We start from the raw sequence: 25,235 nt of genomic DNA, 5'->3' as shown, positions 1-25,235 counted from the left end.
TTAATGGAATGTTAATGAACCATTGTAGGAAGAGTATTTGAATGAAAAAGCCATTAGAAGAATCACATTTTTGGTGTACTGCAGGGTAGGTATTTGCTGAAATAAAATGTGTTAATTTGATAACTATTATAACTGTAAACCAACTTTCATTCGCGTGTGAGAAATATTTGCAATGTTTACAATAGCCTTATCTTCACGAATATTTCTTGCTGCAAACCATTCTTTGATGTATTGTTTAATGTGAACACGGGTATGGAGAAGGCTTGGTCATGTAAAGTATTTGTCACAAAACATTTATCTTCGTTAAATTGCAAAATAAAGTTGTCGCAAATAAAATTTGGTTTACAGTATTAAAATACTGTAAAACCCAAATTGTTTCTTAACTGGAACATTTGCTCTGGTGGATGATCTTCTGTTTTACATGGATGACTATCAACATCCGAATATGTAAAATTTGATAATCATAATTATGGATTGTATTTCTGTTTTCCAGAGAAGTTCACCAAAGTATTTCACTTATCGTGCCAAGTTTAATGTGAGTACAAGACAAATTCTGATTTAAAAGGGTTTTTTAAGAGTTTAAAAAGATTAAATAACCCTGTATTACTTTAAATATTTGAACTACATTTATCAGTAGCAAAAACCTTAAGCACACTTTTTATCATAATTACATTCCTCTCAAACATTGTTAAAGTTTTGTTTTGTCGAGGACAGAGTTATAAAAGGATTTAAATCATATTGACCATATTAATATTATGTCTGTTTTAAATGAAAATAGTGTAAGAAATGCTCCGTGGATGTATAACACTGGATGCTTTGTTCCAGTTTGGAGAGGACCGGATTTATCGCCATCTGGAGCCGGCTCTCGCCTTCCAGCTGGAGATCAACCGGCTGAGGAACTTTGACCTGGAGGCCATCCAGACCAACAATTACAAGATGCATCTGTACCTGGGCAAGGCTAAGGTATGCAGTCCTTACTCTATCAGCTGTGTAAAGGAGAAAGTCCCTGCTGTATCAATAATTAACAGATTATCTGGGCAAAGTGAAAGGATCCAGTCCTCCCTCAATACATTTTAAAAAAGAGATTATTCTTTGCACTATGTAATTACCAGATATCTGATGTTCCTCATAAATAAATCTATTCTTCTCATATTTATTCCCTTTGAATCAATGCAATGTACAATGCCTTGACAAGCTAAACAACAAACATGTACTTAGACATCTTGTCCACCTCTGTTAACTGTAATACGGGTGAAAATGCTTCACACAAAATTTACAACAGTTTGCATGATACAGAAAGGGTTTCTGGCACAGAAGTTGCATGCTTATTTTGTGTAATAGTACGCTGTGCATGATGTGTACCAGTACAAAACTAACAAAAGAAGTGGTCCTGATGTAGAAATCTGAACTTTAACCTCTACATTTAATAACAGGTAGCTGCCGGACAGGAAGTGACAGATTACAGATTCTTTGTCCGGGTCATCATCCGACACTCGGATCTGGTCACCAAGGTAACATTCTTAACATTTGACCAATGATGAGTGAGATGTGGTTTTTTCTTGTTATATAAAATCTACACTATTTTCCTGTTTTGTGCTGTAAAGGAAGCGTCATTTGAGTACTTACAAAATGAGGCTGAGAGAACTCTCCTGGAGGCCCTGGATTCCCTGGAAGTGGCCTTCTCACATCCACTGGTAAGTGGGGCTCATTTATAGTACAGCATTAGTTAACCACAATGGAGTAGAGATTTTGGTTGAAAGTTTGGCATATTGGACTCCACAGTTTTTATATTAGGTGTTGTTCGGACATGCATTTACATTTAAATGTAAGGTACATGTATGTACTACATGCCATTGATGTTGAAGAAGTTCCAATAATTCAGAGACTTTCCTATTTTTTAGTCTAAGAAGACAGACTGTAACCACATTTTCCTGAACTTTGCACCAACATTGACCATTCCAGAACCTGGCAAGGTAACAAAAAACAGGTGTGCCCAGTCTGTACAATGATTTCATATAGATCTCGCTCCCAATTATTTGAATATAGATTTTTTGCCAATCTTTTCAAACTGATTGAATACATTATACAAAACTGGACAAGTTAACTTTATACAAATACGACTTGCATGTCTACCCAAATGATGAAGAAACATTAAATTTTGCTTCTCTCTTCTTTCACTTTGTCTTTATGTCTTTACCTCTTCCCCCTTCCTCTCTCTCTCTCTCTCTCTCTCTCTCTCTCTCTCTCTCTCTCTCTCAGAGACTGTATTATGTAACTGTTGGCAGCTGGAAGAAACAGTCAGAGCCATGGTGATGAGGTATGGCAGTCGTCTGATGAAAATGAGAGTGCTCAACGCAGAGCTGAAGTTTACCATCAAGTAAGTCTACAAGTTTCATTAAACTAATTAAAGCTAAACACCACGCATAAGTATATAGGCACTGTCACACAGATACCTGGTATATAAACCCTTCGATTTCGTTACACCCGATTGCACACCTGAAACTCGGTGACTTGTGTGGAGTGTTCCTTTTGTTTTTTTTGGTTTTTCTGCATTTGATTCTTATTTTATGTGCATATTCTGTTTGTAAATAATGCGTTGACCTGTTTATTTGTTGTTAGTACTATCCTAGCTTGAGATTAGTGTGTAAAACTTGATAATTTCATTGCGTCCGAGTAACACGGCAAAGCAAGATGTAAGCCCACACAGATTATACCTCTACAGTGAAATACTTTAAACTATTAAGAGGCCTATGGTTTATATAGGGGTTGTAGGGAAAGCGGTGCTGAAAGAGAAATATGGTGGACAGTGCCCATTTACAAGCGGTGTTCAGCTTTAAACTTATCATTAAATTCAATAAATCATTCCTATCTTACAAATTTACTAATGTTTTCTTAATGAATTGCATTCTACATAAAGCTTGTATGAAATTTTCTTTTCAGGTTTGCCTCCAGTGATACAAGCATTCCAATTCGTCTGTTTCTGACCAATGAGAGTGGATATTACTTAGATATGAGCATGTACAAAGAGGTCACAGATCAAAACACTGGACAGGTTGGTAACTTTTTACAGATGGTGCTTCTGTGTTGCACCTTATCATAAATGCTTTTACTTCAGTAAGTTTTGGGAAAATGTTGTGTGTTTGGCAAACTAACATTTTCTTTGTTTTTCATTTTTGGGGAAAATATTTCTTATCTTTCGTGCACTGGCACTATTGGTACATAACTTCTATCAAGCATGTTACTTCTTTTAGTTAAGTTTCAATAAAATGATATGAATTTAATCTCTTTTCTTTTTTGGTAAAAGTCTCACGTCCATGGGTCAATTAAAATGGATACAAGTCGTATTTCTACGGAATCCAATGTAAATAATAGACTGAAATTCTCTATTGGCAAATATTGTGTGTTTATTCTACACTGACAAATTCTCCATTACATCTTATATAAAACAGGTGATGTTCCAAGCTTATGGTACAAAGCAGGGAGCCCTTCATGGTCTGCTGATAAGCACGCCTTATCCCACCAAGGACCACCTCCAACTGAAGCGCTTCCAGGCTCAATCAAGTGGAACCACATATGTCTACGATTTCCCAGGAATGTTCACTCAGGTACAGAATGCAAGCAAAAAAAAATAAAAATTTACATTTTAAGCAGAAATTTTCAAGGTTTAAAGTAAAAAATTCTATAATTATTTTAAAATACTTCCATTTTTTAGCTCAAGTGAGCTATTCTGATCACATTTTGTCTGTCGTCCATCTGTCTGTCCGTCTGTCTGTAAACTTTTCACATTTTCAACATCTTCTCAAGAACCACTGGGCCAATTTCAACCAAACTTGGCACAAAGCATCCTTAGCCTAAGAGGATTTAAAGTTGTGAAAATTAGGGACCACGCCCTTTTGCAAAGGGAGATAACTAGGAATTTATGAAAATTTTCGAGAAATTTTCAAAAATTTTCTCCTCATGAACCATTTGGCCAGGAAAGCTGAAACTTGTGTGAAGGCATCCTCAGGTAGTGTAAATACAAAATTGTGAAAATCATGACCCCCGGGGAAGGGTTGGGCTACAATGGGGGAGGGGGTCGAAATTTTACATAGGAATATACAGAGTAATTCTTTAAAAATCTTCTTCTCAGAAACTAATCAGCCAGCAAAGCTGAATCTTGTGTGGAAGCATCCTCAGGTAGTGTAGATTCAAAGTTGTGAAAATCATGACCCCTGGGGGTAGGTTTGGGCCACAATGGGGGGGTCAAAGTTTAACATAGGAATATATAGAGTAAATCTTTAAAAATCTTCTTCTCAGAAACTAATCAGCCAGGAAAGCTGAAACTTGTGTGAAAGCATCCTCAGGTAGTGTAGATTCAAAGTTGTGAAAATCGTGATCCCCAGGGGTAGGATGGGGCCACAGTGGGGGGGGGGGGTCAAAGTTTTACAAAGGAATATATAGGGTAAATCTTTAAAAATCTTCTTCTCAGAAACTAATCAGCCAGATGATTCTTTATAATTGTTAAGACTTTGGCCCCAGGACAATTCTTTGGCCTCACAAGAAGGTTCAGAGTTTGATATACGTTTATATCCCATATATAAACTATTGTTAAGGATCTTTTTGAGAACTGCAATACTCAAGATATGATATGACTATAAAATCATCCTGTTAGAAAAGGGACTAATGATTATAAACATAAGAATATCCAGGGGAAAATGGATTTTATTTATACAGGATCTACATGTATTATTGTACATTGTCCAGATAGTTTGTATTATGACTCCATTAAGCTGATTTTATCATACCTATTGTTCCTCAGGTGAGCGATGTGGCCCATGGGCCTCTTGTTTCAATATCTCTGCCTGTGATCACATTATGTAACGATTTTGTACTATAGAGTCTAATAAATTCAAATGACGTACAATTGGGGTGCAAGCAGGGTTTACTAATTATGATTCCTTATTCCTTAAATTAATTTACAGAAGCCGTATTTGCTTTGGTTTTTATAGGCATTACAGAAGTTCTGGAAGGACCACAGAGAGGAGAATAAGATTCCTCCAGATGCCTTCAGCTGTATAGAACTGGTGCTTGACAAAGACAACAACCTGTGTAAACAGAACAGACTGCCAGGGGAAAATGAGGTCAGATTGTAAACTTATTACAGTAACTGTGTTATTACAGGCTGTAAGGGGAGAATGAGGTCAGACTGTAAACTTACTACAGTAACTGTGTTATTACAGGCTGTAAGGGGAGAATGAGGTCAGACCGTAAACTTATTAATAATAAAGGCTGTAATAGAAATCAAAATAAAACATAACAGGCTTTGAATGGAGACTGAGGACATGCTGTAAACTCATTTTTGTGTATTATATTACATAGTGCATTTGGAGAATGAGATAATACTGCAAACTGTATATTATACTTTAACATGCTGTAATGGAAAAATTAGGGCATACTAAGTATTAATTCTAGACAGTGTACTTTCAATATTTTAGCAAATAAAGTTAGGAGACAAATTTTGTTAGTGATGAAACTTTGACGAATTTTTATAAGCTTTATGTGTGCCTCCATTTTAGATTGGAATGGTAGCCTGGCAGATGACCTTGAAAACACCAGAATGTCCTGAAGGTCGTGACATCATTGTGATATCCAATGACATCACCTACAAGATTGGGTCATTTGGACCAGCAGAGGATCTTCTCTTCAAGGTCAGAAGTTCATTATATATGATTCAGTTTAGTAAAAATAAGAAATTTTCTCAAGGCTATGATCGGGTCATAGAGTGTGACGATTTAGGGTTAAATTACTGTAGACGTATTTTTTTCCACGGGGTCATAATTCTGCGGAATCACAATATCAATTTAATCCGCTGGTAAAAATTTACGCGGATTCTTTGAATGAAAAAAATTATTATTAAATTTAGTTCTGAGCGATTTTCATTTCCTAGAATTTGTCCAACTTTGGACATAAATTGTAAGAACTGTTCACAGTGAACAGTAATTATCGGTTGTGCACTGGTCGGTAGTCATTAGTTATTTATTAATTTATTTTACTTATTAACTGTCAATTTATGGGTTCACATGTCGTTTAAATTATGAGTTGATCAGTGTTATCAAATGAATTAAAAGTCAGAGCACAAAGGGATCTAAAAATTGCAGTAAAAGCACGGGTCTTAGCGTGTAGTTAATTGAATGGGTCATTGAAAGACAGACCCGCTTGGGGCTATTTGTCGTCTGACACGTGCCGTTATCTCAAGCTGGGAGAAGTTCAAATTTCATGCAAGTAAATTTACAGAAATTTCAAATCTTTAGGAGATTAAATTATTTATCATGTGAATTCTCAAAACAAATTTGTTTGACACTTTGCAAAAATAAAAACAATATACATTGGGTACACGTATATGCAAGTGTTATATAATGTAGTAACTTCCGATTATCCTTATTCATGTAATGCAATTTCAATATTTCATTCCAAAATGCACTTTAAGTACACTGGGAAAAAATTCCGCGCAAAATTTATGCCCGCTTTCATAGCGTAAATTAATACTACGCGGATAAAAGTACTTCTACAGTATGTTGTTCTGAGACTGTCAATTATTTTTATAAATAATGTAAATGTATTTAGAAACTCACAGCTGGATTTTGAAATTGAAAGGTAAATGACAATTGAATTGAAAGTCATTAAAAAAATTCATGGGAAAATTCAAGTAACGATTAGATTTTATACTTGGTCTATATTAATTGTGGCTGCCATTGTGTAGAAAACAATAAGTTTTGAAAAATTGTCATTAATTTTTTTGGCTTCAGAAAGCCTCAGAGAAAGCCAGAAGGGAGGGACTACCTCGAATCTTCGTGTCTGCTAATAGCGGGGCTCGGATCGGGCTGGCTGAGGAAATCAAACACTTGTTTAAAGTCGCCTGGAATGACCCCAGCGACATAGAGAAGGTGAAGGCATCAGAGGTTTAAGATGAGCTTGGTTTAATGTTACCTTAAATTTAGTATGCATTTGATTATTTTCAAAATTTAGGAACCTTTACTTTCTTTGATATAATGGATAACATTGTACATGTATTTGCAGTTTTTTATTTAATATTATGTTTAGTTATAAAAATGCATTGTTTAAACACAATGTTCTTTAAACATTTGAAACACTTCATTAATTTTATTTTGCATTATGGACGAGTTGTGCTTATTTATTATGATATTGCAGGGTTTCAAATATCTTTACCTGACCCCAGTAGACTTTAAGAAAGTTAGTGCCATGAATTCCGTCCACGCTGAATTAATTGAAGATGAAGGAGAGCCACGATACAAGATCATTGACATAATTGGTAAGTTCTTATAGATGCATTCAGCAGCATTCTACATGAAATATGGACACCAAGATATTTTATGGTTTATAAATAAAATTATGTATATTTTGTATTCATGAGTGATTATAATAAACAAAAATGAATTCGTTGTTAAATGTACATTTTGCTGTTTAAATACATATAGGTCTATAACATACAAGATCTTGAACTTCTCAATCAATTATTATTTTATTAATGGTGTAATGTTTAAAAGCGCTTTGGGTAACCATTCATGTATGACACAGTGATATTCCTTGTTGTTAGGTCGGGAGGAAGGTCTTGGGGTGGAAAATCTGAGAGGGTCCGGAATGATCGCTGGTGAATCGTCTATAGCTTACAACGAGATTGTCACCATCAACCTGGTCAGTAAGATAGTTACTTCCTGGGTCAAAGTTCTTGCATGCTTTATCAAGAAGTAGGATGACCCTATATCCCATAAAATTGACTGAATGAACTTGAAAGTAAATGAACTGTATGCTTGGCTTTTTTAACTGAGGGAAATTTAGTTTATGTGATGTTTATGTAGACATAAGTATGAAGTGGCATGTTGTATTTGTTTACATATTGTGTACAGTTAATTTTTGTTTTGTAGGTTACCTGTAGAGCTATAGGTATAGGGGCTTACCTGGTCAGACTTGGGCAGAGGACTATACAAGTAGAAAACTCTCACATCATCCTCACAGGGGCTGGTGCCCTTAATAAGGTAAACTTATAATAGTGATGATGATGATGATCATGATCTTGATAGTGGCAATAACAAATATGTAGAGGACATTTTTGTTGATGATGATTACTGTTTTTCTATTAACCTATGACCTAATGATGATAATCATTAATATGACAATTGATAATCATAATAGTAGCGTTAGCAGTGATGATGATGATCATGATGAACATTTAAAATCATACAATAGGGAAGGCACATTGATTTGCTGCCATCTGTCTGTCTGTTGGTCGATCCGTCAGTCAGTCCACCAACAGTTTCCGCTCATTTTCTTTGCAGAGGATGAACATATTGTAATGAAATTTGGTATACAGGTTTATCATGATAATATCTAGATCAAATTTCATATTGGGTACGATCAAGCAATTTTCGACAGAGTAATGCCCCTTTGAAGTAGAAAAATTCCAACTGTTTGCAGTTTCCATTCATTTTCTTTGCAGATGTTTCAATTATTTGCAGTTTTCATTCATTTTCTTCACATGTGTTTCAAAAGGAGGGGGCATAAGTGTTTTATCAACACCTCTTGTTTGAACACTAGCCACAATGGTATCTTGACACAAAATGCTATTTTGAAAAAAAAATTTGGGTACTTGAACTGTATTACTTGTAATTTCAGGTGCTAGGGAAGGAGGTATACACCAGTAACAACCAACTGGGAGGCATTCAAATTATGTACACTAATGGAGTCACACATGATGTCACAGCTGATGACTTTGACGGAGTCTACAAGATCATACAGTGGCTGTCTTACATGCCTAAGGTAGGATAATATGTACCATCAGACAGTAAGCTAATTAGACAAGTATAGCTAAAATCAGACAACTACTGTAGTTATTAATGCAAAAGAGAAATATAATTTATACTGTAGTAATGAAGAGGAAGAAATAAATATACTACATTTTCTTGTTCAGTGTAAAGGTTCCCCATTACCAATATTGGAAACAGGAGATCCTATAGACAGAGAGGTGGAATTTGTCCCCACAAAGGCCCCTTATGACCCCAGGTGGATGTTGAACGGCAGGCAGAATCCAGGTATAGCAAACTTTTGGTTTTCGGAAATCAAGTTAAAAGCAATAAAAAGGGTAATTCTCACTTGATGAATTATGGTTTAGAAATATCTAGATTAATGGTGTTGGAATATTATGAACTTGTAACTGTAGATGACAAGAATTGCTGGCAGAAAGGTTTCTTTGACCACAAATCTTTCCACGAAATTCTACAACCTTGGGCACAAACTGTGGTCACAGGCAGAGCAAGGTTTGTCTCCCTTGATGGGAATTCTAATAATTATGTAATTTTATTCCAACAGTAAACCACCTGTTACATTAATTTGCGGTAACATTTTATGTACCAAATAGAATGATGACAAGCATAAATCCTGAATGAATTCTTAAAGCTCAAAAAATGAAATATGGATAATTTATGTGAGATTGGACTCGAGTATCGGAACATGTTGTTTGTTTGGTCAGGTTGGGAGGGATTCCTGTGGGTGTGATCTGTGTAGAGACCAGGACGGTGGAAATGACCATACCAGCTGACCCCGCTAACCTGGACTCAGAGACCAAGGTCAGTGTACTAAACTGTGCTAATACTTCAGTGTACTCATTAAGATACCAGGTTCAGTAGACTGGAACCAAATACAATCATATGCTAAATATTTTAGAATACAAAAGAAAACTTTAATTGCCGTGTTACCAGCATTTTTCAGGAATCCATTTACATTAAGTTCCAATGTATTTCAATTTTGGGTGAAAAAATATCAGCAAAAGCTACAATAACTATAGTTGTGTCGTCTGTGTTTAGTCAACAAAAAAAAAAGAAAAATCTTTGACTGTTTTGTGCAGGTGATACAACAGGCGGGCCAGGTGTGGTTCCCAGACTCCGCCTACAAGACGGCACAGGCTATTAAAGACTTCAACAGAGAAGAGCTCCCACTGATGATCTTTGCTAACTGGAGAGGTTTCTCTGGAGGCATGAAGGGTACAGAAATCTGTTTTTGATTTTGTAGACCAGATCTTTAAGTTTTTAGCTCACCTGAGCTGAAAGCTCAAGTGAGCTATTCTGATCACATTTTGTCCGTCGTCCGTCTGTCCGTCCGTCTGTCCGTCTGTAAACTTTTTACATTTTGAACTTCTTCTCTAAAACCGCTTATCCAATTTCAACCAAATTTGGCACAAATCATCCTTATGGGAGGGCGAATATAAATTGCAGAAATAAAAGTTTGATCTGTATTCAAAGCGGAGAAAACCTTGAAACTGTAGAAAAAGGGGGGTGCATTTTTAAAAATCTTCTTCTCAAGAACTACCGAGGCAAATTCAACATAGTTTAGCATAAATTATCCTTATGGGAAGGAAAATATAAATTGCAAAAATTAAGTAGAAATTTTGTTTCAAATCTGAGTTATTACGAAAATAATAATAAAGGAAATGCGTGTTTCAATCAGTTTAATAGCTTCGGGTTCGGCATCCGGTAAAATGATTCCATACTTCTAAAACGAGGTTCTTTGTTTAAAGCAGCCATGACATTATACGAAAAAGGGTCGATCTGACTATGATGAATTTGCTTGTTGTGCAACAGTTCGCGTATGAAGGGAAATTTTGAAACATACAAAATATATTGGTGCCGATTTTGTGAAGTAAATTGAGGCTAAATATTTCAATGCGTTGACAGTTTTCACACATGACGTTGGTGTTAGCTTGTTCTGATTTTCGTTTCGTTCTCATTATGCTTTGTAACCTGGAAACTATCGTCTGTATTTCGTGATTTTTACGTATCAAATCAAACAGAGACTTCGGTAAATCAAACAGTTAACTGTTTACCTGCGCAAATTAAGCAAAATCGGATGTAGGGGACGGGTACTGAAATACAATTCATTCTATCGGTAATTCGGCATTATCTTTTGCGTAATGGTACATGTAGATTAATGCAATAGGTTTTGTTGAGATGCTCGGCATTTTTTCGAGTTTATTCAGTTTAAATAGAGTTTGATATCGCTGACGGAAATATGTAGGTATATACATGTATATATATATGATTCATTTCGAAAAAATAAATTGTGTTCTTTATTTGTTATACATGTAGTGCATGTTTCTTGTGTTTAATTGTTTACAATTTCTATTTACTAACCATATTTGAGTGTTAAGCTTCGAATTATAAGCAAGATACAGCGATTTGCTCACAATTCTATGTTTGTACACAGATCTTAAAAACTAAAGCTTAAAAAAGTAAAATATTTGTCAATATTTATTAAGAAAATTTTCAAAGTCTGTTCTTCCAGAAACCAACTTTAACAACTTATTGTATTGTAAACTTAACCTTTTTAGCTCACCTGAGGGTGGGGCCACAATGGGGGGTCGAAGTTTAACAAATGAATATATAGAGTAAATCTTTAAAAATCTTCTCCTCAGAAACTAATCAGCCAGGAAAGCTGAAACTTGTGTGAAAGCATCATCAGGTAATGTAGATACAAATTTGTGAAAATCATGATCCCCGGAGGTAGGGTTGTGCCACAATGAAGGATCGAAGTTTTACATAGGAATATATAGAATAAATCTTTAAAAATCTTCTTCTCAGAAACTAATCGGCCAGGAAAGCTGACACTTGTGTGGAAGGATCCTCAGGTAGTGTAGATTCAAAGTTGTGAAAATCATGACCCCCGGGGTACGGTGAGGCCACAATGGGGGATCGAAGTTTAACATAGGAATATATAGAGTAAATCTTTAAAAATCTTCTTCTCAGAAACTAATCAGCCAGGAAAGCTGAAACTTGTGTGAAAGCATCCTCAGGTAGTGTAGATTCATAGTTGTGAAAATCATGGCCCCCGGGGGTAGGGTGGGGCCACAATGGGGGATCGAAGTTTAAAATAGGAATATATAGAGTTAATCTTTAAAAATCTTCTTCTTCGAAACTAATCAGCCAGGAAAGCTGACACTTTTGTGGATGCATCCTCAGGTAGTGTAAATTCATAGTTGTGAAAATCATGACCCCCGGGGGAAGGGTGGAGCCACAATGGGGGATCGAAGTTAAACATAGGAATATATAGAGTAAATCTTTAAAAATCTTCTTCTCAGAAACTAATCAGCCAGGAAAGCTGAAACTTGTGTGAAAGCATCCTCAGGTAGTGTAGATTCATAGTTGTGAAAATCATGGCCCCCGGGGGTAGGGTGGGGCCACAATGGGGGATCGAAGTTTAAAATAGGAATATATAGAGTTAATCTTTAAAAATCTTCTTCTTCGAAACTAATCAGCCAGGAAAGCTGACACTTTTGTGGATGCATCCTCAGGTAGTGTAAATTCATAGTTGTGAAAATCATGACCCCCGGGGGAAGGGTGGAGCCACAATGGGGGATCGAAGTTAAACATAGGAATATATAGAGTAAATCTTTAAAAATCTTCTTCTCAGAAACTAATCAGCCGGCAATGCTGAAACTTCTTTGGAAGCATCCTCAGGTAGTGTTGATTCAAAGTTATGAAAATAATAACCCCTGGGGGTAGAATGGGGCCACAATGGGGGGTCGAAGTTTAACATATGATTAAATAGAGTAAATCTTTAAAAATCTTCTTCTCAGAAACTAATTAGCCAGGAAAGCTGAAACTTGTGTGGAAGCATCCTCAGGTAGTGTAGATTCAAATTTGTGAAAATCATAACCCTGGGGGTAGGTTTGGGCCACAATGGGAGGTCGATGTTTTAGATAGGAATAAACAGAGTAAATCTTTAAAAATCTTCTTCTCAGAAACTAATCAGCCAGGAAAGCTGAAACGTGTGTGAAAGCATCCTCAGGTAGTGTAGATTCATGGTTGTGAAAATCATGATCCCCAGGGGTAGGGTGGGGCCACAATGGGGGGGTCAAAATTTAACAAAGGAATATATAGGGTAAATCTTTAAAAATCTTCTCAGAAACTAATCAGCCAGATGTTTCTTTATAATTGTTAAGACTTTGGCCCCAGGACAATTCTTTGGCCTCCCGAGAAGGTTCATAGTTTGATGTACGTTTATATCTAATATATAAACTATTGTTAAGGATCATTTTGAGAACTGCAATACTCAAGATATGATAAGACTATAAAATCATCTTGTTAGAAAAGGGACTAATGATTATAAACATACGAATATCCAGGGGAAAATGGATTTTATTTATACAGGATCTACATGTATTATTGTACATTGTCCAGATAGTTTGTATTATGACTCCATTAAGCTGATTTTATCATACCTATTGTTCCTCAGGTGAGCGATGTGGCCCATGGGCCTCTTGTTTGCCAAAATTATAGGTTTCATAGTTCTTTTTTGAAGATTTCAAAAAATTTTGGAAAAAGATTTGGAGGTGGTTGTCATTACAAATTTATAGTTTTTCTACTCCAGAATGAAACCTAATTAAATGCAAATATGAGACTCCTCGACAAGTTTGTGTATGGGTTATATGCTACACAGGTGACTGTTAATTAAAAGCCTATTGGCCTCTTGTTTTTTAAAGTACACTGAATTTAGACTAAGAATGCATGTTTGCCATCTATGAATGACATGATCTATATGCATATTACTGGTAAAATACAATACAATGTCATGTACATAATATTAATATTACTGTATTTTGAATCATTTGTACCTGCTTTTCAGACATGCATGACCAGGTGTTGAAGTTTGGTTCCTACATAGTGGATGCCCTCACAGAGTATAATCAACCAATCATGATTTACATTCCTCCCTATGCTGAGCTGAGGGGTGGGGCCTGGGTAGTTGTAGACCCCACCATTAACCCCACCCATATGGAAATGTACGCCGATGAACTCAGCAGGTATGAGAGTTAATATAATTCAAATATACTATGCTAAGAGGAGTATCGTAAATCCTGTAATTTTTGCAACGATCTAATTTTTCGCTTTTTGTGCGATTTATTGACATCGCAAATTATTGAATACCGGTACACAGAAACAATTTCCTTTAATATTTTCTATAAGAAACTTTTAAATTGCAGAAATTGACTGAGGCTACACATTTTGTCCTTTTTCACAAATTTTGTGACGTAAAAAAAGAAATGTATATACAGTTATTTAGGAAATCATTATTTGGAATATGTATGCCCGAATTTTAATAGTGTTCAAACTTCGAAGAGAACCGTAAACATTTTTCTGAATAAATTGACCATTATTAAATAATTTTTAATATTTGGGAACAGCATTCAAAGAAAATATATTGATTTGCTATTTCTTTTTAAAAATAGAGATTTTTATTTTTCATTGAAATGTTTTACTTAGGGGAGGAGTCTTGGAACCAGAGGGAACAGTGGAAATAAAGTTCCGACGGAAAGATCTGGAGAAGACCATGCAGCGTCTGGATACAACTTGTATCCAGATAGTGGAGAAACTGACCAGTCCACAGCTGAATCCAGACGAGAAAGCTGAACTCCAGAAAAGATTGGCAGCCCGCCAAGAGAAGTTACTTCCCATGTACCACCAGGTGGCTATCCAGTTTGCAGATCTCCATGACACCCCAGGCCGAATGGAGGAGATGGGTGTTATTACCGTAAGTGTAAAGTCATGTGGAGTAGGGAATACATTGGTTTATGATAATGAAAATATTAATGTGAGAACTTTTCTTTTGAAGCACATTTGTTTTAAAAATGCCAACACAGAAATTTCCAGTCGCACATAAAGAAAATTTTACCAGGTAATGTCATGAATTTTAATATGAGCTCATATTTCTCTCTTCTTTAATGACATGAAGGACATCCTGAAATGGCATAGTAGCCGAGAGTTTTTCTACTGGCATCTGAAGCGAAGACTTCTGGAGAGGCAGCTGAAGAGGAAGATGAAGCCGGTCACCCACAATGTGGGGGAGGGAGAGCTTAACTCCATGTTACACCGCTGGTTTGTGGAGGATAGGGGCACCGTTAATGTAAGATCATTCTTCACATCACTACACATGTGTTTTTAGCTCACCTGAGCCAAAGGCTCAAGTGAGCTTTTCTGATCACAATTTGTCTGTTGTCTGTCGTCGTTGTCGTCGTCGTCGTCGTTGTCGTCGTCGTCGTAAACTTTTCACATTTTCATCTTCTTCTCAAGAACCACTGGGCAGATTTTAACCAAATTTGGCACAAAGCACCACTAGGTGAAGGGGATTCAAGTTTATTCAAATGAAGTGCCACGCCCTCTTTAAAGGGGAGATAATTGAGAATTATTGAAAATTTGTTGGTATTTTTCAAAAATCTTCTTCTCAAAAACTATTCGGCCGGAAAAGCTTATACTTGTGTGAAGGCATCATCAGGTAGTGTAGATTCAAGTTTGTTCAAATCATGGTCCCCGAGGGTAGGGAGGGGCCACAAGAGGGGGATCAAGTTTTACATAGGAATATATAGAAAAAATCTTTTTCTCAAAAACTATCAGGCCAGAAAAGCTCAAATTAAAATGGGAGCATCCTCAGGTAGTATTGATTTAAGTTTGTTCAAATCATGGTCCCCGGGGGTAGGGTGGGGCCACAATTGGGGGATCAAGTTTTACATAGGAATATATAGAGAAAATCTTTAAAAATCTTCTTCTCAAAAACTATTTGGCCAGAGAAGCTCAAATTAAAATGGAAGTATCCTCAGATAGAGTAGATTCAAGTTTATTAAAATCATGGTCCCCGGGGGTAGGGTGGGGCCACAAGAAGGGGATCAAGTTTTACATAGGAATATATAGAGAAAATCTTTAAAAATCTTCTTCTCAAAAACTATTAGGCCAGAAAAGCTCAAATTAAAATGGAAGCATCCTCAGGAAGTGTAGATTCAAGTTTGTTCAAATCATGGTCCCCGGGGGTAGGGAGGGGCCACAAGAGGGGGATCAAGTTTAACATAGGAGTATATAGAGAAATTTTTAAAAAAATCTTCTTCTCAAAAACTATTAGGCCAGAAAAGCTCAAACTTGATTGGAGGCATCCTCAGATAGAGTAGATTCAAGTTTATTCAAATCATGGTCCCCGGGGGTAGGGTGGGGCCACAAGAGGGGGATCAAGTTTTACATAGGAATATATAGAGAAAATCTTTAAAAATCTTCTTCTCAAAAAATATTAGGCCAGAAAAGCTCAAATTAAAATGGAAGCATCCTCAGGAAGTGTAGATTCAAGTTTGTTCAAATCATGATCCCCGGGGGTAGGGTGGGGCCACAATTAGGGGATCAAGTTTTACATAGGAATATATAGAGAAAATCTTTAAAAATCTTCTTCTCAAAAACTCTTAGGCCAAGAAAGCTCAAATTTGAGTGGAAGCATCCTCAGATAGTGTAGATTCAAGTTTGTTCAAATCATGGTCCCCGGGGATAGGGTGGGGCCACAATTGGGGGATCAATTTTTACATAGGAAGATATAGAGAAAATCTTTAAAAATATTCTGGGAAAGTTTTTGGTCCAAAACTCAGTACTTAGTGTGAAAGCACAGGTTATGCAGATTTATGTTTGATGAAACCATGATTCCCTAGAGAAAAGTGGGGCCACGAAATGGGAGGGGGGGGGGGTATATAGGAATAGAGAAAAATCTTCTTACAGTTACAACAACAAAAGGGGCTTGGTATTTACCAAAAAATAAGAGGTGGATAAAATTGGCAGATTTTTAATTTTTTTAGCAAGATCTACTGTACTGAATTGTCAGGATATTTTGATACTGTAATGCTAATTTGATCAGAATTAATGCAATTGTTGCTCAGGTGAGCGATGTGGCCCCTGGGCCTCTTGTTCTATTTGTGATATACTTTTTGCCTATTGTGTTCAACAATTACATGAAATGTAAATCTATAAAGTCAACATAAAAGAAACCTCCTTAAATAGGTGATATTTTATAATTGTTTTTCAAATTGAAGTTTTAAAGACAGATGTTGGTTTTCATTTTAAATTTGTATATTTTTAAATGTTTTTATGAACATTTGCTTTAAAATCGAAAAATAAGCTTTTTTAAATATTGATATTAATAATCAAGATACACATTTTTAACTTGTAAGATTTCACTTTACATTTTTTGAAAGTAATGCTTTCTTTGAGTTTATTTGTTTATGTTTTTGCCAAACCATCACTTGTCATTTTGTATTTTAGGCCTACATGTGGGAGGATGATAAAGCCATGGTTCAATGGTTGATGGAACAGATCCGAGTGGACAGTATGGACAATGCCGTGTCAGACAACATCCGGTGTCTACAGAGAGAGCACGTCCTACAACAAGTCAGAAGGTCCGGCACTTTTACCCCAAAATATGTTCTCCTATCATTTATGTAATTTTAATTGCAAAATATGAAATTTCAAGTCGTATCTAAAAATTGTACAATACACATTTTTTTAATGTGCAGACATCATAAAAAAGATCTGTAATTAATCTGGTCTAATTGGTAATCTTTCTGTTGACAGCTTGATACAAGACAATCCTGAGGTTGCTATGGACTCCATCGTCCACATAACACAACACATGACCCCGAGTCAAAGGTCAGAGGTAACAAGAATCTTAGCCAACATGGACACGTGATGCCGAGTCAGACCATAGTCATCACATAACTCTGGACTTATCAGACCATAGTCATCACATAACTCTGGACTTATCCATGAACAAATTTTGAATCATTATTTCTTGAATCCATTATTAACATTGTATATTCTTGTCTGAGACAGTTTCCATGGAAATGAAATCCATCATTGTTGACCATCTCATGAGTTCAAATTGTTGATGTTGTTTTTTTTTTTCAAATCATTTTAGAAATTAAATCCATTGGTGCATAACATTGCATTTGTAGTTCTGTAAAAGACTTAGGACTTTTTCTTTAAGGGCATTTATCAGGATTTTTATTAATAAATGTTTTAATTTCTACAATATGTCATACAGGGTATATAAATGTGTATATAAATACACTCGTATTTATAAAATAAGTGGACAAGTTTATAATTCAGTTATTTTTTAACTGTTGTTAAAATGTGTTGTAAATTTAACAAGAAATTAATAAACTTATTGAACTTGTACACAAAGCTAATTTATGTTTTATCACAGTGATAATGTATTGTGAGAATGATTATTTTATGTACATGTATACTGTATTTATTCCATTATTTGATTTATTTTGTATATACATGTACATGAATATAAATATTATGGAAAACATGAAGTATAGTTTGTGTTTTAAATTAAAATTATTTAGTTTAAGAAATATATTTTATTATTAACATTATTGATCACCTCTACAAGATATTGTACATGATAGTTGATCATTTTATGATACACTAAATTAAAAAAAATCTACAGCATCTATTAATTGATTTTGCATCATCCAAGAGACACTCATCTTATGATCTTGAATGCTGGATAAATGAGAGGATCAGGAACAAATTGGAAAAGTCCAGGATGTAAGATTGGGAGGCGCACCTGAACAATGTTGTAAAATTATCAAAATTGTAATAAATTAGACAGCAAATTGTATTCAAAATTGAAACATTCAATTGGTGAATTGTTTTTATTATTAACAGCTTTAAAAATAATTATGAAATATCCAAATTATCTTTTTGTTTTCAAAAATTGGAACTTTAGGTTTACATGTATAATATTAATTGATTAAATTAACAAATAAATTTGCACAAAATTAAGATAAATATAAATTTATTTACTGGGTTAAATAAATCTTAAGGGTATCCCTTCCTTTACACATACAAAAGACAACTTTTATAGAAAAACCGGTCAGAACAAACACAATTAACAATGTCAGTGTTTGACACACAGGAATTCCATACTACTTAATTGTCAGTGAGTTCATAAATGTAGATCCTGAATTCTCTGTCTGGTAGCAGTTTGTATTTTATTTTGTGGATATTGTCTGAGTGACTGTTGGTATGAGTACAGGGCAGCCTGGAGGTTCCCTGATATCTGTTGACAGATCCCCAGGATCTCCCAGGAGATGTCTCTGAGGCGTACAGGTACTAACTGGTCCTGATCATGGTGGACTAGGACCTGTAGATCGTCTAAAGCTCTCTGTGCTCTCATTGTGTCGACATGTCTAGAGCACAGAAACTCTAGCATATACAACAGTACCAGGGGTGGAATATACAAGGAATACCAAATGTTTTGTATACTAGACTGTTGTTCTGGTATTAATTCATTGATAAAAAACATTTTATTGTCAAGTTTGATATTCTGTGCTACAGCCTGTCTCATCTTTGTAGACAAGGACTGTCCCCCTACAGCCTCAGTATAACTCTCTCTGTCTACATGACTCTGATACATCAGATATGGCTGTGCTAACTTGACCTTTATGATATCTATAACTGATAAAGCATCCCTGTACCGGAATGTCTTGTAATAATACATTGCAATGTATAACATGTCAGACACAAACCCAAACTTGGCGGATAATTTCACCAAACGACAGGCTACTTTGTCTACAATATACAACTGTTTGTTAGAACCTGTGTAAGTGTACATGCTGTGTAATATAAATGCAGTACACTGAAGGATGGTGGCTGTAAGTTTCTGTAACATGAAAATGTGATACTGTGTCAACGGTAAACCTAACAACTGTTCTACCGTATGTAGATATTTTTCATACCTATGTATGTCCAATGTGCGTATTAAATCATTTGCAGATACCTCACTGAAAATATTTTCATCAACTTCAACCTCAGAGATCAGAGTATGTTCATCAGTACAAATTGTGAGTCTGGGATTACACAGAACATTAATGATGTAGGACCTGATGGAGGGACTGTGCAGCAGCAGTGCTAGGCCATTCTCATACAATCTATATAGTCGCGTGAATAATGTCTTTTGTGCTTCACCATAGATATTGCTCAAAAACATGTTATTCTCTGGAATAAAAAAATTTGGACACACTCCCTCATACACCCATTTAAGGAGAAGTTTAAAGCAGACCCAGAAACCGTCCATGAGATTTTGTGTACACCAGCGAGGTAGAGCAGTTTGTTGAATCGCCCAGAAAACAGCCGTTTTCATGTGATAGGAACACAGTAGTTTATCTTCATCTCGCAATCCTTCATTAATTATTTCCTTTAAGAACAATTTCAGCAATCCATAAGTTAAAAATTGTGTGTGATTCATTGAACACACAAGTTTGTATTCCGCCTGTGAAAAAGAAACTCTCCATTCGTTGTCTGTATGATTTCCTAGTTTGTGTCCTATCGCTACAAAGTGACACCCATTTCTAATAATGTCATTTACAACATGAGGTGGGGGCCATGAGTGACACCTGCCTATCCACGAGGAGGCAGACGGAGGCCAGAAATCACTGATAAAGCAATGGGCTTGATCGTATTCCAAATAATCATATGATCCACTACCACATGGTCCGTGAGGCGAAGAACCAGGAAAACCAAAAACAGAACATGTGACCTCTCTGTACTTTGAACTTGATATATAGAGCATTCCATTCATCCTTACACACGCTGACATCACTCTATGACTAGTTTCTTCTAATGGTAACCATAGTAAAGTGAATCCTGGTGGACTCTCAGAACTGTCACAGAGAATCAGTGCGTGTTCTTGTGTGTTGTAAAACTGACACTGAGAGAAGTCCCAGATCACTCGGTGGTTATTTAGCCAAAGCATTATGTCCATGTCTGATCCACTCATTCTGAACCCCTCTCTATTACTCCCACTTATCATCAGGGTGATCGGTGTTTTTAGCATCTCGTTGTTATTCAACATATCTGCAATGTCCTGTATATCTCTCCTGTAAGTCACCTGTTGTGGGGTCCCTATCTTTAGACAAATCCCTACATACACTGACTCGGATATCCTCTGAACAGCCATCTTACTGAAATTAAAAAAGACAAGTTACTTGTACAATTTTATATATATATAATGATGTCATAATACAATCTTAATTTAAGTGTTCTGTTTAACAATATTTTACTAACTTTTGTTTTGTCCTGCCAAGAGTCTAATACTGGGGATTTTTGTGCTCTATTTTTAGCCTTGGAAAAACCCGATACAAACCGAAAAGTTGTTCTGTCCTTCGGGACAGGACCCCCCCCCCCCTTCTCCCCGGGTAATAAGGTTCTTTTACTTTTTTCCTTGTGAAATAATTTTTCAAAGACACAATCATATAAGTACTATATTTGTAAACTAAAGAACGTAAAACTAATTATATAACCTTTCATAAAAAACAAAAAAATCACAATTTCTGGAACGGGATACTACCAAAGGATTCATAGTATCAGAGAGTGATAACTTTTATAAAAGTATTTACAGTTGAAATTTTTAAAAAATCGTAAAATACCCCGATATCACTGATAAGATAAAAGATATGTTCCGCCATGTACTGTGAATGTCTAAATCCCGTGACATACTTTTGCAGTGGATCTCTACATATACATGTATAAACACTGTTGGTCTTTCGATGTGTCATTCAAAACCTTATATGAAACGTATAAAGAAATTGCATGAAATCGCATTAAGAGAAAAAAAGTAATGGTCTTACGGAATATAATTTGTCTGGAAATCGTCAGTGCTTGTGGACAGGACACCACCACCACCCCACCCCCCACCACACACACACAATAACGCGATTTATGTATTTTTCTGCAATGTCGCTACTTTCCTACTGGTATCCTGCATGAATCACCAAAGATTGAATTTCAAAGCTTTTTTATTGTTTAATTAATATTACTTTTAAATGAAACAGATATTCAAAAAATCAAAATAGACTACACATCTTATGTAATATTATTTAGGCATAATGTTTGCTGAATGCAGTACCTACATGTATACTCAATATACAGAATAACTTATCAACTGACATTGAAATATTACGTAAACAATCAAAGCACAGCCATCTGCCGTTATATACACTGTATGTATTAATAAAATAATATATCATTTACTTAATAAAGCACCTTGTGAATTTTTTAGTACTAAGCACAACTTGAATATAACAAACTCGTCTAGGGGGTCAGGGGTTCTATGGCCCGGGGGGTCATCTCTACAACACAGAGACAGCTGTCTTTTTTTTTTAATTTTATGCACATTACAGTAATCTACATGAGCTCCACATTACTTGCCTTTTACAAAACATATAAATTGTCTATAAGACATCACATTACCTGTAACCATGTATGCATTATTAAAATTTTCCTCCTTCTCATACTGAACCTAAAATTAATAAACGTTAATTGCTATGCTTTAAAAGTATGCAGAATTAAAAAAACCTAACTTTATTAAGTTTCAATATAAATATAAAGAATGAAATACACGAAATTTCAATACGTTACACGTACGTTAGAGTAAGCATTTACAATCAAATATTTACATCTTTTCATAGAAACAGCCATACTAAAATCTACCAGCCCCGTTTATCGATTAGTCGAAATCTACAGCGGCTGAAACAGACAAGAAACTGACAGGACTGAAATTGACACGCCCTGTTTATCGATTGGTCGAAACCTATGGCGACCTAAGAAAATTCACGGACTGCACGAAATAATCATATGCATGATGATGTCAGATTCAGAGTCTCATAGGAGACAATTCATGTAATTTCAATTATATACATGTTAGAGTAGGCGCTGTGCTCTGTCAAATGTCTCCACGTACATAGACTTAGCGGCAAGACAGACGGGAAAAATGATGAAAACTTTGACAATCTGAATACATACTTATTGAAAAAATATCTTTATATAAACTTACTACACTATAATGTGTATATAAAAGTTTTCCGTATATAAAGGCTCATTACTGCCACGCTCTTACTGGCATTAATCAGCTATACTGCCGTATAGTGGGTTAACCCTTCAGCTTAGTCGGCATAACGGTGGTTTTTAAAATGGAGGGTCCCAAGTCCGAGCCTAGTTTCTGACATCCCTAAACCTTGTAGATATTTTTATGATTCCAACAAAGCAGAAAATAGTAGCTACAGACACATCTTTCAAATCTTTTCATCATTTTTTTTTAATTTTCCCGCTTTCACAGAAGTGGGGATAATTCATCTCGGTTTGTCCATCTGTATGTCCGTCTGACCGTTGTCAGTCCGTCTGTGTGTTATTTAATTCATCAAAAAACCGCCCACCCCACGTTTTATTCTGAAAAGCCTTCATTGGTTTTGTCGTAAACCTCGCTAAAGTGAAACATGATATCACAACTCAAAGTCATTGTGAGTTGTGTGATATCAGCAAAATTAACAAGATTGTCTATGCCATTGAATAAAATAGCAAACGATAAAACCAAGCTCAGATCCCCCCTCAAAAAAGACCCAAAAAACAAACACACAAACTCATCGGTGCATTATTTAAACTCTACAACAACAACATCATATAATTATAATTAATTATTTCAAATGAAAGTTGTGTAAACTCTTGCCTTAACACTTCATAGGATTTTTCTTCATGGTTAAAAAAAAGCCCATTGATTCCTTGCTTCACCAAACTGAAGAATGAGGTCACTAAAACGAACGAACCGGAATCAACGAGACCAGGTCTAATATGTTCTGCACTAGATTTTTAAATGACATTTTTTACATGAATTTCTACTGATATAATTATTATTTTAAGACTAGAGCCGAGCTCGTTGCAAGCAACGAGAAAGTCTTCCGTTATAGCTTCAAGCCAAGATAGGATTGTCAATCAGCCTTAATAAAACCACGTACCTTTCTCCTTACACTTGTTAGGATCTGACAGGTATTGATAGGAGTTCATCTTACATAGAAGGTCATCTTCACACGACCATAACTTCTGTCCAATCAGGACTTTAGAAAATGAATTGGAACGCTTCAGATGTTGATAGACAAGTTAAATCATGCCGGTTTTTTTATGTTACCTCCAACTGCCGATTATTGTAGAGATAATCCTCTCATAAAACAGATAAAGGCATGTATGTGATAAATTGGGGTTATATTTTGATTGTATGCTAATGAAGAGGTCATGTGAAGATGACCTCTTATCGATACCCATCAGACCCTGACGAATGTAAGGAGAAGGGGAGTATCTACCGTTTTAAAATGCAGATTGGTAGTAAACTATATACATTAATTTGTGAAACATAAACAAATCGTGTTGAAAACTCTACGTCTGTATAAATATATGATGACTGTATGCATAACAGGAGGAATTTGAATCAGGACGGGTAAGGATACAGTCTTAATTATCTGAATTTTTGTGGGCAGTGATAATAGTTATAGTGAATTTTAGCTAAAAGGCCTAAAAAACAAAATTTTTAAAGAGAAACGACTCTGTACAGTCACACCCTGCTGTAAGGAAAATGAAAGAGTTTGCAGGGTTTTTTTTCCAGTCATAGCTACAACAATAAGAATAGAGGTCATATACGTGAAGCATTGTATCATATAGTTTAAAATGTTTTAAGTGTTAATTCCCTATTATCTATGTTATGATAATTTAAAAACACACATCATAAATTTATGAGTATTTAATTATTCCGACCAGAAAATTAAATCGATTAATATGTCTATGTACAACTGATGGCAGGATACAAACTAAGCCTTTCTCATAATGTGGTGATGAACACAAAATCCACTGCAATGATTCATGAAAAACAGTGTTTTTATGTTTCATAAACATTTCGATTCCCTGTACTCATACTTACACCTGTACTGTTAAGACATGGAATAGTTTATGTAAAATGCAGTGTTAAAATTAAAAGATTGAAACGAACACAAACTGTAAATGAACGTACGCCCTCCCCAACCCGAGGATCGTTTTACGAGAGGTGCTCAGTTGGGGGGGGGGGGGACTCTCCGCATAATGTTTGGCCATGCAGCCACTCAGCGTTATTTTGAAAAGGATGAACATAATTAATAGGAAATTCTGACGAGCAAATAAAAGGATAGATTCTCAAATCTTCAAAATCTTAATCCGTGAGGGAGGTACATGTCTGTGTATTTATGTCTTCTATTTATTTTAATACAATTTCGTTTTAAATATGCCAATATTATTTTTAGCATTCATCTAAAAAGTGTGTGTGGAGAAGGGGTGTATCAATGTCACAGAATTTAATTTTCTAAATGTAAATTTTGGGGACATTTTGATTGCAAGGAAAAGTCGGCGGGGTCGGGGTGGGTGCGCAGAGCTCCCACTGGATCAAAAATCCTTTTTGCCACTTAATAATGCAGGAAGATCGACCTATGTTTTAAAATTATACCTATCATATCACATATACATGTTACTAACTTGTTTTTCATGTACTTGTATGTATATTTGCACTCTCCATGTGCAATTGAC

At 35.6% G+C, this 25,235-nt stretch overlaps 2 protein-coding genes across 6 annotated transcripts in view; one reads left to right on the top strand and one right to left on the bottom strand.

The window, feature by feature from the left end:
• LOC128183277 (acetyl-CoA carboxylase-like) overlaps positions 1-17,568 on the top strand; it is a 50,841-nt gene extending 33,273 nt beyond the window's left edge. For 2 of the 5 annotated variants that reach the window (XM_052852230.1, XM_052852226.1), the window contains 26 exons: positions 29-85; positions 494-535; positions 826-963; positions 1,434-1,511; positions 1,605-1,694; positions 1,902-1,973; positions 2,286-2,377; positions 2,941-3,052; positions 3,305-3,361; positions 3,450-3,605; positions 4,989-5,120; positions 5,556-5,687; positions 6,786-6,923; positions 7,189-7,309; positions 7,595-7,692; positions 7,923-8,033; positions 8,671-8,814; positions 8,966-9,086; positions 9,215-9,311; positions 9,524-9,620; positions 9,899-10,034; positions 13,672-13,849; positions 14,310-14,577; positions 14,779-14,949; positions 17,112-17,245; positions 17,421-17,568. In XM_052852230.1, coding sequence (XP_052708190.1) covers positions 29-85; positions 494-535; positions 826-963; positions 1,434-1,511; positions 1,605-1,694; positions 1,902-1,973; positions 2,286-2,377; positions 2,941-3,052; positions 3,305-3,361; positions 3,450-3,605; positions 4,989-5,120; positions 5,556-5,687; positions 6,786-6,923; positions 7,189-7,309; positions 7,595-7,692; positions 7,923-8,033; positions 8,671-8,814; positions 8,966-9,086; positions 9,215-9,311; positions 9,524-9,620; positions 9,899-10,034; positions 13,672-13,849; positions 14,310-14,577; positions 14,779-14,949; positions 17,112-17,245; positions 17,421-17,535 — 3,087 coding nt within the window. In that variant the 3' untranslated portion in view covers positions 17,536-17,568. The remainder of the gene's footprint in view (positions 1-28; positions 86-493; positions 536-825; positions 964-1,433; positions 1,512-1,604; positions 1,695-1,901; positions 1,974-2,285; positions 2,378-2,940; positions 3,053-3,304; positions 3,362-3,449; positions 3,606-4,988; positions 5,121-5,555; positions 5,688-6,785; positions 6,924-7,188; positions 7,310-7,594; positions 7,693-7,922; positions 8,034-8,670; positions 8,815-8,965; positions 9,087-9,214; positions 9,312-9,523; positions 9,621-9,898; positions 10,035-13,671; positions 13,850-14,309; positions 14,578-14,778; positions 14,950-17,111; positions 17,246-17,420) is intronic. The other 3 variants (XM_052852227.1, XM_052852229.1, XM_052852228.1) reach the window with 3 other exon arrangements.
• A 166-nt stretch (positions 17,569-17,734) lies between these two features.
• Positions 17,735-20,817, bottom strand: LOC128183280 (uncharacterized). The gene has a single exon (XM_052852235.1). It carries the CDS (start codon positions 20,815-20,817, stop codon positions 18,805-18,807), a length of 2,013 nt encoding a protein of 670 aa, XP_052708195.1. The 3' UTR covers positions 17,735-18,804.
• Between the last annotated feature and the right edge of the window lie 4,418 nt (positions 20,818-25,235).

Source organism: Crassostrea angulata, chromosome 5 (assembly GCF_025612915.1).
Source record: "Crassostrea angulata isolate pt1a10 chromosome 5, ASM2561291v2, whole genome shotgun sequence".
Taxonomy (NCBI): domain Eukaryota; kingdom Metazoa; phylum Mollusca; class Bivalvia; order Ostreida; family Ostreidae; genus Magallana; species Magallana angulata.
This window is presented reverse-complemented; position numbering and strand designations above follow the sequence as displayed.

Coding starts and splice junctions, on each gene's coding strand:
- LOC128183280 (XM_052852235.1), bottom strand. CDS start 20,817: ATGGCTGTTCAGAGGATATCCGAGTCAGTGTATGTAGGGATTTGTCTA.